General features: G+C 39.1%; 1 protein-coding gene across 1 annotated transcript in view; it reads left to right on the top strand.

Moving 5' to 3' along the window:
* Positions 1 to 15,528, top strand: part of CA8 (carbonic anhydrase 8) — a 52,497-nt gene that overhangs the window by 21,342 nt on the left and 15,627 nt on the right. The window contains exons 4-7 of the mRNA XM_075023337.1: positions 3,061 to 3,156; positions 5,595 to 5,657; positions 7,028 to 7,076; positions 9,700 to 9,812. Coding sequence (XP_074879438.1) covers positions 3,061 to 3,156; positions 5,595 to 5,657; positions 7,028 to 7,076; positions 9,700 to 9,812 — 321 coding nt within the window. The remainder of the gene's footprint in view (positions 1 to 3,060; positions 3,157 to 5,594; positions 5,658 to 7,027; positions 7,077 to 9,699; positions 9,813 to 15,528) is intronic.

Genomic DNA, 15,528 nt, shown 5'->3' with positions numbered 1-15,528 from the left:
AAATGATGATTCTTATTCCAAGGAGCCTACTATGTATTTAAAGCATCCTTGAGCAGAACCTCAGTTACCTATGGACCAGAAAGTGCTGACTGCCTGTTTCAGTACCTTCAGTAATGTTGTAAACCCGAACCTAGTCCAGGGATGTCTACATTAGTGTTAAGTACATCCCTTTTTTGTCTTTGTGTTAATGTTTTTTTTTTTTTTTTTAGTAGACTGTCCCGACCCCTGTTGAGATGGTGGAAAGGAAGGAGGGCTGGAGAGGGTGCAGAGACCTAAAGTTACTCTTAAAATGCGTAGCTAATACTTAAGTTACTCTCCCCATGTCCCCTGGAGATGTGGGAAGAGTTGCTGGCCAGTAGGTATGTTCCTTGGAAAACAGTTCCAGGTGTAGGGCTTTTCACACTGTGGTCCCCCTTTCATGCAGCAGCTAAGTGTATTTTGCAGCATGTCTTCCTGTCAGGCTGTTTATGCTGCTGCACGGACTAATTCTAGACCTCTTCATGTTTTATAGTATTACACAGAGGTTTTGGCGTCATTTTTCTAGCTGATATATAGCCTTATTGTAGGAAAGTCTCTGCCCTGATGAGCCTACTGCCTAACACGGGACAGCAATCTGTTTCTGGATAAACTGGGCTCACGGCTGGTACGGTGTGAAGCACTTGCTCATTTTCCTCTCGCTGGGGCTCAGCATTTTCCTTTCAGATCTTCAGGAAAAAAACCCACTGTTGTCAGAATGCAGACAAGTATCAGATTAGACTTCACCGCTGAAGGAGCATAACACGCTGAACGCCACGGCGGCTTTAGCCGAGACCCGGCTGTTGACACAGTCGAAGTCCTGGTCTCTTTACAGGCGGCGGTCGCCCTCGGCACTATTGTTCGGCCACCGAAGGACAAGCTCGCTCTGGCATTTGCAGCCAACCGAGTCGCGGTGCCACGCAGCGCTGTTCTCGCCGCACCAAGGACATCGCCAACCCGACTGCAGTCACCCCAACCTCCTTCTGTCGCGTTTCCTCCTTAACGTCGGGAGTTTGCTGAGGATCGTGGGGCTCCGTGAGCCCCCTCTAGTGGATACTGATGCGAACGCCAGGCCCGTCTCGGAAAGCGCAGTGCTTTTGACTTGATCTGCTTGGGTGGTGGTAGTTCTGTCTCTGCTAAAGCAAGCGTAGGAGGCTGAAATCTCGTTATTTGATCCCGCGGTTTTGTTACTTTAAAAGCCAAAAGCAAATCAAGTGTGTAACAAAGCTTTTTGTAGGTGATAAAATACATGACACCAGGTAAATCCATGGGCAATAGATAGCTTAGTTCTAACAGGGAGCATTTGTATGTCTAGAAGTTTTGTAGCCGTGGTCAAGTACATTTGCATTAGTGTTCTCACGTGCAAATGAATTATTATATTTTTTAAGAAATGTGTTTCATGTTTTTAGCATAGCAGATGCCTTTGATCAGCATGAATAGAATTATTTGTATGAAAATTTGGAATTTAACTTGATTTACAAGATGTTAATTTAAAATTTTGTATTGACTTTTGAAATGATAGTCTTCAAGAGGAGTGACCAAAATTGTCATTGGAGATTAAATAAGGGGAGGGTGATTGCTTGAGGAACTGGTCTTCTGAAATGCTGAGATGCCCGAGTGAAATCCTGTTGTCTAAGGGGCAATAAGCATTTCACAGAGGCTGTTACTGTGCAGAAATAAAACATGAAATAAGAAGACACACTATCTGTTTTAAAAACTAATTTTGCTGAAGGTGGAAACAATGTTAGATAACAGGGTGACATTTTAACTTGCTAAGACACATGACTGAGCAAAACATTGATCACGATTTTACAATGGGAATTAAATCTAAGAGTTTGTATTTTTTTAGCTGTTTTATCTGTGTGGAATGTGCAAAAGTGGTTGCCAGATAAACTTCAAAGCAGCTGTGTTTAGGATGCTGAAGCTCTGCAATGTTATCAGACCCAGCCACAGAGATTACATTTTAGCATTAGTGCTAGAAAAACTCATGTTTGAAATGCATATTACCTCAGTAGATAGTGCTGTGCCTGCCTTCCTGCCTGCCTTCCTTCCTTCCTTCCACCTTTCCACCCTTCCGTCTACCCTTCCTTTCTTCTGTCCTTCCTTCCCTCCCTCCCCCCCTCTCTTTCTCTCTCTTTCTTTCCAACTGTCAGTCTGTTTTCCAGCACTTTTCTCTTTCCTCTCTTCCCCCATCTCCCTTCCCGCCCTCCTCCTTGCCCTCCCTCCCCTCCCTTCCTTCCTGCCTTTCCAGCCACCTGCTAGTCTGTCTTCCAGCACTTTTCTCAAACACCACTTCCCAAGTCATGCTGTGACACCTCACCAGAACAGACTTTGTGTTTACCATCCTGTGTCTGCTGCCTGACATGTATTCATGCATTAACTCCTACAGGCCCTGCGACCTTGTGGAATAAGGCAGTTGAGGGCTCATAGTTTACTCTTTAGTATCCCTTTCACTGCTGTCCCTAAGGTGGTCCTCCAGCCATTTTTCTCTGCTTAACTTTCATTATGTTTAACCTTTCCTGAAACCACTTCTCCTGCTCCTACTACTGACATTTGAGTGACTCATCTTGGGAGGTGATATGTTAGACAAGTGACATTAAGATAGTACAGTCAGCCAGTCAAACGTGTGTTTGGACAGCCTATGTCCATAATTATACTCCTGCCTTGGAAGAGGGCTGGCTGGCTGAGAGGCAACATTGGTGGGTTTCATTAGCTGACATTATTTCAGTATTCAAAGTGAGGGAGTTGGTAAATCATCATTAGCATCATTAGCATCATTAGCATAGTTATTCACACCTTTGTTGTAGATATTTGGTAACTGGCTATACATCATTTTCTCTGCAGCTGACCTTTTTTTCCTTGGGATTCCTGATGTTTATAATAGGAATCCACTTATATATACATGCACAGCTGTAGGCATGCACATATGTATATTCACGCATGGACACACACATGCTGAGGCTTTGTTAATTGATGTTAACTGCTGGTGGTTTTTTATTACAAAACATATTTCTCTATTGGTCTATTTGCACTGCTTTGTTTTAGCTTCATCTAATGCACTGGAACTCCACACTGTACAGCAGCATTGATGAGGCAGTAGGGAAGAAGCACGGCATAGCTATTATTGCTTTGTTTGTGCAGGTAAGTTTCCTGTGTTGCACTTGTTACCATGCTCTATCATTTGTCTGAGGAAAATGAGGTCCTTTCCATTTTCTTTCATTTTAATGATTTCATAAAATAAAACTATGTATGACTGCTGGTATTCTATTCAAAAGATACTTCTCAGTCACGTCTTCTGTGTATGTGCTAAATAAGTAATTCTTGTTTAAACAGGATATTGGAAGTATGTTAGTTAAAGAAGGGATAATACATAGTCGGCCATCTCTCTGTGACTCTGGAGATAAGCAGACATCCAATCTCCATTGCTCTGAGGGCAGAATGAGGGCTGTCAGGAGGTACAAGTAGTTCACTATCTCTGTACTGTGTTTTTCTCCATTCCTGGTCAGGCCTGCTGTTCAGGGATTGAGAAAATACACAGAGGAGAGGAGGAAAGAGGAAAAAAAAGCCTACTAACCCATTGGCACAGCTGAAAACTGGTAGTAAGATTGTGCTTTTCTGAACACAGGGACAAGTGTGTTTCTTGCGGTGCGGTCATATTACTTCTTCAGAGATGCCAGACTGAGAGTGTAACGAGTCTTGCCACAGACTCTCAGAAAAGCCTGCGACGAGAAGGCTTAAAGCTTCCTGGAGAGAAGTTGTAATGCAACCTGGGAGGTTAGCCCCATAATCTAATTGCTATTGCAGGTTTTTCAACGGCTGCACCCTATAAAGAAGATTTTCAGTTTTAGTCCTTGAACGCCAGATTCTCATCATCCTCATGAAAAATGGCAAACTGTTTTATTTAAATGGGTTTGGAGGAAGAGGTTTAGAGTTTGTGCTTAGATCAAATGGATTTTCTTTCACAGTGGTATTATTAATTTGTCATATTTCATAATGAATTTGTGAGCGCCTTTGAGCTTTACCTCTGTTTGAATTTAAAGGTACATTGGTTACAGCTCCAACGCTCAGATAGAACTGCTAAAAATGGAAGTTAGAAATGTCTTCACTTTTGTATCCTAGAGGGCTGTGTGATAATTGCTTATGTAAGTCACCTTCTAATTCCAGCAGAGGTAACCTTTGAGTTAGTTAGAAAGTTATATATAAGTTCTTAAATAAATCTGAAACTTCAATGATACATTTTCCATTTCTGGTCTCTCACCTTCATCAGAGCTATTAAGCATTCCAAAGGGCTTTTTCATTAGCCAAGAAAGGCATCATGTAATTACAATTCACCAAGGGAAAATAGTATTTATGCTGTTTATTAAAGTAACAGGGAGAGGAAATTCAGTGACTGTTTTTTTCCTGCTAAAGGCATGGAAATATAATAGTTTTGCACCACAGTTTTCAAACACATCATTTTAAGGTCAGTGAAAATATTTTCACTGATTTAAGTGACACCCCTTGATGATTATTAACTTAGAAACAGCATCTTTGAAGTGATTTCACTATCTTTTACACACTTGGAAGGTTTTAAATTGAAGTTCCATTCTGATGCAAAAGAAAATCCTCTTAAATTCCTAGAAATAACAAAGTACCTTTTGTTGACATTCAATTGTTTCCTTCCAGTGACTGCTGTGCCATTCTATTCCAAGAGAAACAAAAAGCAAACAAATTTTTCAGGATCTAGCTCTCCCATTCTCACTCATGCCGGCTTCGTTCCTCATCTCGTATGTGTACATGTTGGCAAAGAAATCAAGTGGAAGGCCATTTTGAGTCTTCCTATTTTAACAATGTTGTTCTGAAGGTAAAAGCGAGGGTCCTAGAATGGGTGATTTAGATCAGAAGCAGCTGAAATCAGTGTGCAGAGTGGACAGCATTCATGGAAAATAAGAATGTCTTATTTCAACAACAGGTTTCTTTTGAAAGCTCCATCTTCTGTGCCTTAAAGGCGTTTGGTAAAGGCAGTGCTGCAGGCTGCTGGGAGCCTGGCTTTCACCAGCAGGATCCCAGAGATGCCATGAGGGAGGGTATCTGCCGTTCTGCTCTCTGCAGGCAGGAAGAAACTCCCCAGAGCTTCAGAGATACCTTGGGCCAGATTTGCAGCTCTATGGGAACAAATTAAAAAAGTGTCTGTCGTGCTTGTTCGCTCTGTTCCTTTCTGTGTACTTTCCTGACAAAAACTGGTAAGGACAAACTGTATCCTTGGCATTTATATGCCATAATGCTGCATGATTTTGACTCCACATGCAGTGTATGCTGCAAAACAGGGTTAAACCAGACTTAACTGTGACTCTTTCTCTTGTTCTGTGAGTTTCTGTCTCTGCTTTAAAGTTATTTGCACCTTGTTTACTTTTGACTGGTGGCTTTGTAGTGATTTAATTGTTTGGAGTTGCCATGTATCAGTGTGTGTGGTTAACTCAAGGCTGTGTAGCTTAACTGAAAACAACTACAGAACTTACTGTTCTGATTGGCCTCTGTCTTGCCTCACAGTTTCTGAATTTGCAAAATACTGAAACTTATCTTTACTTGCTGTATTTCAGATAGGAAAAGAGCATGTAGGCCTAAAGGCTGTAACTGAAATTCTCCAGGACATCCAGTACAAGGTAAGGCATTGTCTGAAGAAACGCTTCCTTCACTGACCAGAGAGAGAGCAAGTGAGCAAACAGTCTATGTGAAGCCAAGAGAAGGGTTTCAGATGTGTCTGTGGTAAAACGACATGTGAAAGCCATCATTTGGTAGCCTGCATCAGAACCTCAGCATTTTACAGTATTCAGATAATATACAATCTTTGTAGTTACTTCCTTTTCTGGTGGCCAGAAAGTTTGATCTCCTGTACCAGTAACTGATTGCAAATACTACCTTTTCAGTGATTATCACAGCGTCAGTGTGAATACAAGCACTGCAACATGCTTAGTGGACACCAGCAGCAGTATCTCCAAACTTACCTGGTTTTAATTTGTAGAAGGAAAGAATAGATGAACTGAGCACCCATATTAACTTGCAGTGGGAAATCGGCAAAAACACAATGCTGTCTTGTCAGGTGGATTATGTGTGGGGATCCGGAAGGACAGATAATAAGCCTAGCAGGACTGAGGAGAAGAGTGCTCTCCAGAATGTCGATGCTATCTTAAATGACATTGGGCAAGTTACTTCCATCTTTCTGCTTCACAGTCTCTGTCTGTAACATAGAAATAATCATTCTTACTTTTGATTTTAAAGGATTTTGAGATGTATTAATGAGGTGTTCTGTATTGGTCTGGAGAGATTAGCCATTCCCTTAAGTGGATGGCTAAGTGTAGAAAAATTAGAAGCTGTTATTAGAAGGGAATTGAAAAATCTTCTTTTAGTCAAATAATATATGGTAAACTTCAGTCATGATGTTATTATTACAAACTCATTGTTTAGGAAGGTGTCAGAGAAAACAATAGTGTATGTAACTCTGTAGGTTCATTACTGAAAGGACAGCCAAGTAGAGGAAGGTCATGGAAGGCCTCGTCATTGTGAGTGTGTTATACTAACAACTTTCAGAGGGTCAGTGTCAAACATACTTTTGGCATACATAAAATTTTCTTGCATTAAATATGTGGAAGCAGCTTTATGTTATTACATGTTATCTACATCTGTCAAGGAAAAGCTCACTTTGGCTTGTTTTTTAAACTCATTTTGTATGGAACCCCTGAATTTCATGTAGAGAATTTCAAGGCTGGGACCTGGCAGGAGCCCAGGTACTAAAGGTAGAAAGTTAACAAATTGCTGAGATAACCTTAGAAATAAAATATAAAATAGAATAAAAAAAGTGTTTGTGTAGCTGCAAGCACAAATGCAATGATTAAATGGGGGCTATTAATGAGGTTGCTTTGCACAGGAATTCAAGGCTTAACGTTATAAGAACACACAGTGTGTTTTACCTCTCCATTCATCATCATTTTGATAAGAAACTAGAGATGAGATTGATTTGTATTCATTTTTTCAGGGAAAGTCCAAAACAATACCCTGTTTTAATCCCAACTCTTTACTGCCAGGTAAGGTGCCTTTGCTTACTTCTGTGTGTGTGGATTACTAGCTAACTGCAGAGGCTGAGACAATCTCGATCTAAAGCATAGCCTAATTGTAAGCCTGAGAGTGTGTCCCATAAGGTGAATAGGGATGAAGTCCCTTTGGAACTTCACGATAAATCTGCACCTTTATCATGTGAGTGGGATGTGATACTGTAGTCCAGGTACTGCTGGCAACACTGTGGCTAGATTTCTTGACGAGTTATCACCTCACCTAGAGGGGGAGCTGTATGTACTTCTTACTCTACTTCGGCATAAAATAGGAAGTGTAAGGTTACCCACTTATCAAGGTAGCTTTTTGGCAGCATCAGAAGACAATGCCGTAATGCAATGACAGTTGTATAGCATACAAGGAGTAGTGACAATGGAAGGCAAATTCGAATTCATATAGCTAAAAGTTAAGGAGAAACAGTAAGAAACAGGCACTTCTACCTTGTCTTAAAAAAAAAATGTGACTTTTTAAAAAAAGCATTTCTATAACACAAACGTTTCTGCAAGGAATCCTTCTGAGCTAAATTCCATGTCATAGTGGCAAGATCTTTAATTTTTCAAAGTAATCCATGTCTACATTAAACTATATTATTTATATCAAAAGGAAGTTGTTTAGGTTGCAAAGTCAAGTGCTCAGCAATTAGGAATTGCAGGAATTAAGGCTGCCTGTGCCCCTTCATGCATATGTGTTACAAAACAACTTCTAATTGCGTGACCATAAGTTAATTTTCACAGGACCCCTGCCTCACAGTTCCTGTTTGATGCTGATCAAGTCACATAAACCAAAATTTTCATAAATGATCTCTAACTATGTATTCCTCATTTTCTAGGTGCCCGACTTGAGATCATGGGGTCTGATTTGCAGAAGTGCTGAGTGCTTACACCTCCAGCTGAAGTCAATGGGAGCAGTGCTCTGACTGCATTAAGTGCTATAGAAAGTTAACTACTCTGAGAAATCAGGTTCTAAGCATCTCATATTGAACACCTCAAATGAATAGATCCATTTGACCTTAACTTCTCTTTGCCTCAGTTCCCCAGCTTTAAAGTGTGGGGGTAATCTGTCCTTCCTCACCACACTGGGGTGTTAGAAGGATAAATTAATTCATGTTTGTGAAGCACGCAGACACTGAAGAAATGAGTGCATTAGAAATATGAAAAATGAGAAAACGTGGTCTTTCTAACAAGCAGGATTTGAATAGCATGGGAAAAAGAAAACCAAGGACCACATATTGTACTGAGAAATCCAAATGTTATTGGATGCTTTTCACAAGAAGATCATCCATCTTTGCAAGTAAATGATGAAAGGTTCTCTAGAAAATACATACATGATCATGTAACAAAGATGGTGTCACAATGCATGTGCAGGATGGGCTGAATTAATTCTTGCAGTTCTTAACTTTTGAGTGTTTGATAATGCAACTTGCTTTCAATGGATTTGCTATGTAATTCCCTAACTGAGAAAGAAAATTACACCAACAAAACAAAATCCATGCACTGACAATCACAGGCTTCATTAGCAGGATTTAATTCTACTGATATTTTTCTGAGCTAGTAGTGAAGTGGCAGTGAAAGGTTAGGTCAACCAAGCAAGTTTATTCATTTCCAATCTCCCATTCTGTCCTTGTCAAGCTAGTTGCAAGCTTCCCCTTAACTCTCCATGCCACGATTAACCACCCTTTGTCTCCAGTTCCTCTCTAGGTTTATTTATTGTCCCCTCTTTTACAGTCAGGCAGTTTCCTCTCCATACTTCTTAAACTGTGTCAGGGAGTCATTTGTGAGTATGGCCTACAGCAGCAAAGGAGAGCCCTGTGTAGTCTCACTTACGAAGTGCAGTGTGACTAGAATCTTTGAGGAACTAAAATTAAAATAGTTAAAATCAAACACGTTGTATGTAGAGTTAAAACTCTGCTTGGACAAACCATTGTATGTTTTCTTGAGAGACAAATGTTTATTCTAACAGTTATTTATAAACCTATTGATAAGTTTATAAACTTATTAAAATAAGTTTATTCTTAAATAAACCTTGATTTTTTCCCCTGGGAAATTCAACTCACTTTTCCAAAACTAGGAGGCACCAGTGCATCTCAAAAAATATGTCACCAGAATTGCGAAGTGAAAAGTTTGGCTTGAGCTGTTTTCACTGAATTTTTATAAAAAAGAAATAAATTCATCCTTGAGACATATCCTAAATGTAGAAGTCAGTTAAAATTTGATCACCACAGCCCGTCTGCCTTCAAAATTGGATGTCTCTTGTAGCTTCTGACACTAACAGGAGTTCTTTCCCACCATATTATTTATTTGCTGTGTTAGTTTAAGGAGTTGTGCACATGTTGTTTTTCACATCTATAAAGTGGCATTTTCATCTTTAAAATACTCATCTACAGGGAGAAGTTACTGTAATATGATGACCACAAGCTTACGTACATTCACATGAGAAAGTAGTGGACATTGCTTGACAGGTTATAAATTCACACTTTAGCTTACTGCATACTAACTTCATCAAATGAGCAAAGCCCATGGCTATCATAAGCTGTCATAATTGAAAGACACAATTATCTTCCTTAATGTCATTAAAATTCCATATTTTTTTTAATTTCAGATCCTCTTCTGCGTGACTACTGGGTGTATGAGGGCTCTCTAACCATTCCACCCTGCAGTGAAGGTGTCACCTGGATATTATTTCGCTATCCTTTGACTGTGTCCCAAGTGCAGGTAACAGCTGTGCTTAAAGTGACCTTGGAATATGGTTATGAGCTAAAGGTTATAGCGTGCAAATATATATATCAGGACATTATATCTGTTCTCCTTGAAGATCCCATTAGATCAGTACATGGCTTTTCAAGTAAAGGTTAAGCCTTTTGAGTCACTGAAAGCAATGCAAAGGTCAGAGATGAAAAACCTTGTTATCATTTATCATCTGCATTTAAAATAATTCTTTATTTAAGTGAAAGAAAAAGAAAGAAGTCAATGGGCAAAAGAAATTCAATTCTTTGTAATTGTAAGCTTTCAAATATCACTGCTTTTTGATGTTAAAGGAACAAAAAAAGCACAGGGAGACACTATGTCCTGGAGAATGAAAAATGTTAACATACTACAGGCTAGCTATATTGCATTGAACTATATTTAACTTATCTTGCTCTTTTTTAATTCTGTTTTATAATAAATGTCAAATGGAAACTACCTATTTAAATTTGATTTCACGTGTATGTATTTTAAAGTAGTTTTTTTTAAAAAAATTATATCTAACAGTTATGTGAACCTTCCTATAGAAAACATTTAAAATCTGTCTACAAATAGTCCAGTAAAAACAATGAAAACTCCTGATGAATATTCTTCCACAGTCTGTGAATCCGAGCTGGAGGAATGTGGGTTAATTTAAGTGAAACTATGTAAAATCCCTGAAGCTGAATATGTTAATTTTCATTGCCTACTCTGAAGCATTGCAAACAGAAGGGAAAAAAGTATAAAAGGTGATAAATTATTTCAGCTTTAATAATCTAAAATTTTTCTAGTAATCCCAGTACAATATTTTAACAATTTTAACAACTTGAAATTGGCAATGTTTCTTTTCATATGAAAACTGAATTCTAGTTCTAATCATAGGATAAAAGCAATAGCTCCCAATAAGCTTATTTCTATGGTAGCTGCAACTTAAATGTATCCCATCATGAATCTGGTATTTATTGAAAGGATAAGTCTTATGGCTGCTTGCTACGAAGTAAATGGAAACAGAACTCTGTTGGCATTATTAGATTCAGAATAACTTTTAAAGACAGAGTGCATTTTGTAAGTTGGCAGCTAATTGTGCAGATATGAATTGGATAAATAAGAGGACTTAATCAGAAGTATAAAGGCCATAACTATTACACTGAGACATTGTATGATATTTTATTTCATGCTAGTTACAGATTTTGCGGTCTCTATTCCCTTTTCATCCAGTCGATGCATAGAGGAGGGCACAGTTCAAGCCATCCACGTGCAGTGGGAGATGGCAAGAGGGTGAATGAAAGAAGAATTAGGCAGAGAAATGCAACTTTAGTTAATATTATTATGTATTCATTTACCACAAGAAAACAAGATGTTGGCACATGCTGTGAAGGGGATAAGTCTCCAGAAGAGAATATTGTGCCTGGGGAAAAGAGTGACCCATAGTGCCTGTGGAAAAGAGTATGATTCATAACCATGGCCTTCTTTAGGTGAGAGGTAGCTGGTTTGTGTTGCTGCATTACTTTGGTGGGTATAAACCCAATCCAACAAGAACATTGCACTGATGAAGGGCACAGAAGTCATGGAGGGGCTTTTTTCTCTGCTACTGACACAGTATGCAGGTGAGACATGGCACTGGAGCAGAGTGAGAGATTGGAGTGGACTTAGGCCAGTATCATCCACAATACCTTGTACTTGTCATAGATCAGCATCAATTAGAAAAAAAAATCCTCACTGCTAGTTATGAATGCAGCAGCATTAAAGTCAAGGTTGTGCAGAACAGACTTACTAAGATCATGAAGGACTTTTGCCAAGGTGGGATAAAAATTTTACTTGCACCGGATACCGCTTTCAGATGTCAACTGAAATAAATATGGGGACAAGTAAGTGAGAGACAGTGATTCTGGGATTCTAAAGTCAAAAGGGACTGAGAGTTCTCCAGGATGCCCAAAATAAGATTTTGGGGGTGCCAGAATATTTTCCTATAGCTTAGACATCCAAGATTTTAACTTGCAATTAGCATTTTGGCTGCAATTAAGTATCTGGCCTCTTTTGTGCATGTGAGCATGACTGCCTATGAAAGATTCCATTTAAGGAGAGATTAGAAATGCAAGGGCTTTTATCTATGGAAAATAAGAGGATGTAGTATAGCATATACCATTCTGAATCAGCCATGGAAGGCTGGTGAAGGCATTTAATTTTATTAAGCCTGCTTGTAGTATTAAAGCACAGATTTCAGTGCAAATGCATTTCTAATGGATTTAAATACATTATTTTTACATGTATCATTAACTTGTAGAACTTTCTTCTGTGGTATACTAATGAACACAGCTTATGAAACTTCAAGTGATTTATGTAAATACTAGTAGCATCTGTGGTTATAGCCGGTAAGAGACAAATTCAAGGCTTTCTATTTTCATTTTTCAGGCCATAAAATAATCAACTTCTGAGTGTCAATAACAAGTAACAATAAAGAACAACACAGTCTGATAGGGAATAAGTTTTATTGCCTTCCTCTGATGAAGCTAGTTAATATACTGGAGACAAGATACTCATTCACATTCTCATTTTCTGTAATTAACATAGCAATATTGTTTAGCTTAACAAACTGTGGGTCATAAGGGGAAAAAATGAATAAAATTGCAATTCTAATTCATGGTCACATCTATATATTTTCATATTTGCTTATTTTGAAACAATGGAGAAGTAACCATTTTGGCATAGGCTTAATAGGCTGACCATTGCAAGGTAGAGAACCTTGTTCTATTTCTCCTGAAGACATTTATAGATAGTAAAGTTCAAAGAGTTGATTTGCTACTGATCTAAGTCAATGCTAAGTGAAAGGAGATTCATCTCCATATGCACCTCACTTCAGCAGCTGGGATCTGAGTGTGTTGGTTATACGAGTAGCATAGGAGCAAGCCAGGACTGCAGCCTCAGAATGTGCTTTCCTGGAGTCCAATGCTGTTTCCTCACTGCACGTCATTTTCTTTGACATGAGGCTTCACTTTGATCAGAGAGCTGTTTGCTTCACGGGTCTTTCTGTGAGTTCTGGATAACATGTGCAGGCGACTCTTCTTCCCCAGAGAATAAGTAAGGGCCTTGCAAATCTGGTTCTTGGAGTTTTATTACTGACCTCAGTGGAAAGGAGCTTGTCTGGAAAGCTGCACCTTGCAGTGCTCTTTTTGCATATTCCTGCCCTCATTTTGTGGTTTTTATCATCCTTGCTTGTCTTATGTTGGAATACACAACCCCAAAAGAACTGCGTTGAGCACTTTTGTGAGACACCTCGCCCATGCATGTATACTGCTGAAATGCAATGGGAGAAGATAGAAAACTCCCTCCTATTAGGCCAGTAAAGAGCAGGAAGTAATTGAAAAAGACCTGCTCATGCTTCTCTCCCGTATATTTTGTAAAAATTGGACATTTGTGAATAATGTGCTTTGTGGTTCACTGAAGCCCAGAACAAGTACATTGTCTAAGCCACTCAGAGTACGGATTTTAAACAATGATGCAGCAAGGACCTGTCATTCTGCTGTAGTCATTGTCAGAGTTAACTGGTTTTGTATTGAATGGCAAGGTCTCTAGTCTTTTTGTCTACCTCAATCAAAATCAAGACCTCCCAAAGGACAGAAATAGTAACTAGCATATGGAGCTGGAGTGGGAATTATGCAAAATATATGTAGCCTGTGAAATAAAGCACTCTGAGAGGTTCATGGTATTCTGTTCACTGGGAAGCAGGTCTGTATTCTTGGAAGGTGTCATGGAGGCGTGTGAAATATTCAAGCAGAAGGATGATGCTTCTATTCCTCATATAGAAGAAATGTTTGTGGAGAAAACATGCAAATTCTTTGTTTTGTGTGTTCTGTTCTTCAGCAAATATTTAAGTGAAACCGAAGAAAGCAGTGTTCAGGATCTGAATACAGGGAAGTGATAAAAACATTTTTTCAAAATTCTACAAAATATAAACTAAATGCTTTTACTCAGTAGAAATGTGACTGTTAACAATGCGGATTTACCCCTTCACTGGTTAGAATTTGATCCTGAATTTTAGTGTGAACAGGCCTAGGTCATCCTTAGTGTCTTCTGGGCATGAGAAAAACTTTTATAAATGGCTATTCCTGTTGAAAGTATGTGAATATCCAAGGGTGCTTAGCTGTATGCCTCTAAAATATCTATTTCCTCAGCAGTCCTACAGAGTGTACTTCGCAACATTGACTCATGAGGGGTTGGGAGGACACAGTAAGTTGTTCCATATGAAATGAAGCAGGATGAATGGGGCACACATATTGCCTTATCACATGGAAATTTAATAGGGAAAGTAGTGTCAGCACAGCTAGTGTCCTCTTCTGACAGAACCACTTCTCAAGAGTGAAGCAGAACACCACATGTATAGAAGGTCTCTGTCCCAGGGGTCTGAACCATCATATGAAGGACTAAACAAGGAGGCTGATGATCTCAGAAGCAGTTTCCCCCTTGGAGCAGGACTACAACTCTTGACTTCCCTGAAGACTAAAGAGCAGGCATGGGCATGAGGTCATTCCTACTTTCCTGACTGAAGAAACTGGAAGCTGCTTTGTGAGGACACTACCTCTTGGAGAAAGATTTCACTGTGGGGACTGGGGCAGAGCATTTGTAGTTGTAGTAGGAGACAACTCACAAATGCCAGCTTTGCAGAAAGTCTGCTTTTCCCTCTGCTTCATCTGTGTTTGGTTGAAGTCTCTCATTCTCAAAAGATCAGACAAAAGCCACGTTCTTGTAAAATGCTCCTTCCTAAACTACAATTATTTCAGACTTTCCAGAGTTGATTCAGATGGTGAAAGAGGCTACCTTTACAAAACCCATTCAGCTATTTACCAGCACTTGACTCCTGAAGACTTTTTCAGTTCCAATCCTGTAGTGGGTTTGTTTTCAGTTTGCTTTAAATAAGCAAACAAACAAAAAATCTTCCAAAAGAGGGTTTTGCTTCTAAAACCACTTTCAAAGAGTTTTATAGTTCGTCCTGCTTTTCATCTTTTGAGTCTAAGCTTTTGCCTTATATCTCAGCTGTAAGAAGCTGAGTGTTGATTTCTAAGCACACTGTTTTTTTTGAGGAAAATAAAGCAGAGGAGAGCTAACCTCTAAATCAAGTAAATAAGTCTGTATCAATTCTGCTGTAGAGTGGAAGGCAACAATGAAGGCAGTTGTCTTCCAGGTTGCAGTAAGACAGTGTTCTCTGCAGGCAGTATAAGAATAAAAATGCCATTGCCTGCTGTTTAGTACCTCATTTCTTTTAATTCTGGATTCACACTTGCATTCTCCCTGTAATCCTTCATAGGGTGTTTTTGATGAGGAAATTAACTCTCTATAATCTCTTAGATGATAAAATTATTAAATATTTCAAGCTCCATTTTCTTTCTGTGTAGCTTCGGTTTTAAGTTACAGCTGAGCTGGATAGTGAGGCATCATGGGATCAGTACGAATACAAAGGCTCAGGCTAGGGGAGTCAGCCTCCAAGTAGGTTTGCTGTATCCAGCTAAGATAGCTTGTCAATATGCCAAAGCAAAAACAAACACATTTTTTGTAGTAGTTGTAACTACTTATTTAAAATACCAGACTCAAAAACAGCACTGTGAACAATAAGGTATAATATTGCTGAGATATGCATTGATTTTGTTAGTTTCTATCACACAGAGCTTGATGCTGATACCAGGGATGGAGATGGAAGCTGCTCACATTTTTC

Source organism: Buteo buteo, chromosome 3 (genome assembly GCF_964188355.1).
Source record: "Buteo buteo chromosome 3, bButBut1.hap1.1, whole genome shotgun sequence".
Taxonomy (NCBI): Eukaryota; Metazoa; Chordata; class Aves; order Accipitriformes; family Accipitridae; genus Buteo; species Buteo buteo.
The sequence above is the reverse complement of the archived record's forward strand: the minus strand, read 5'-3'. Positions and strand labels throughout refer to the sequence as shown.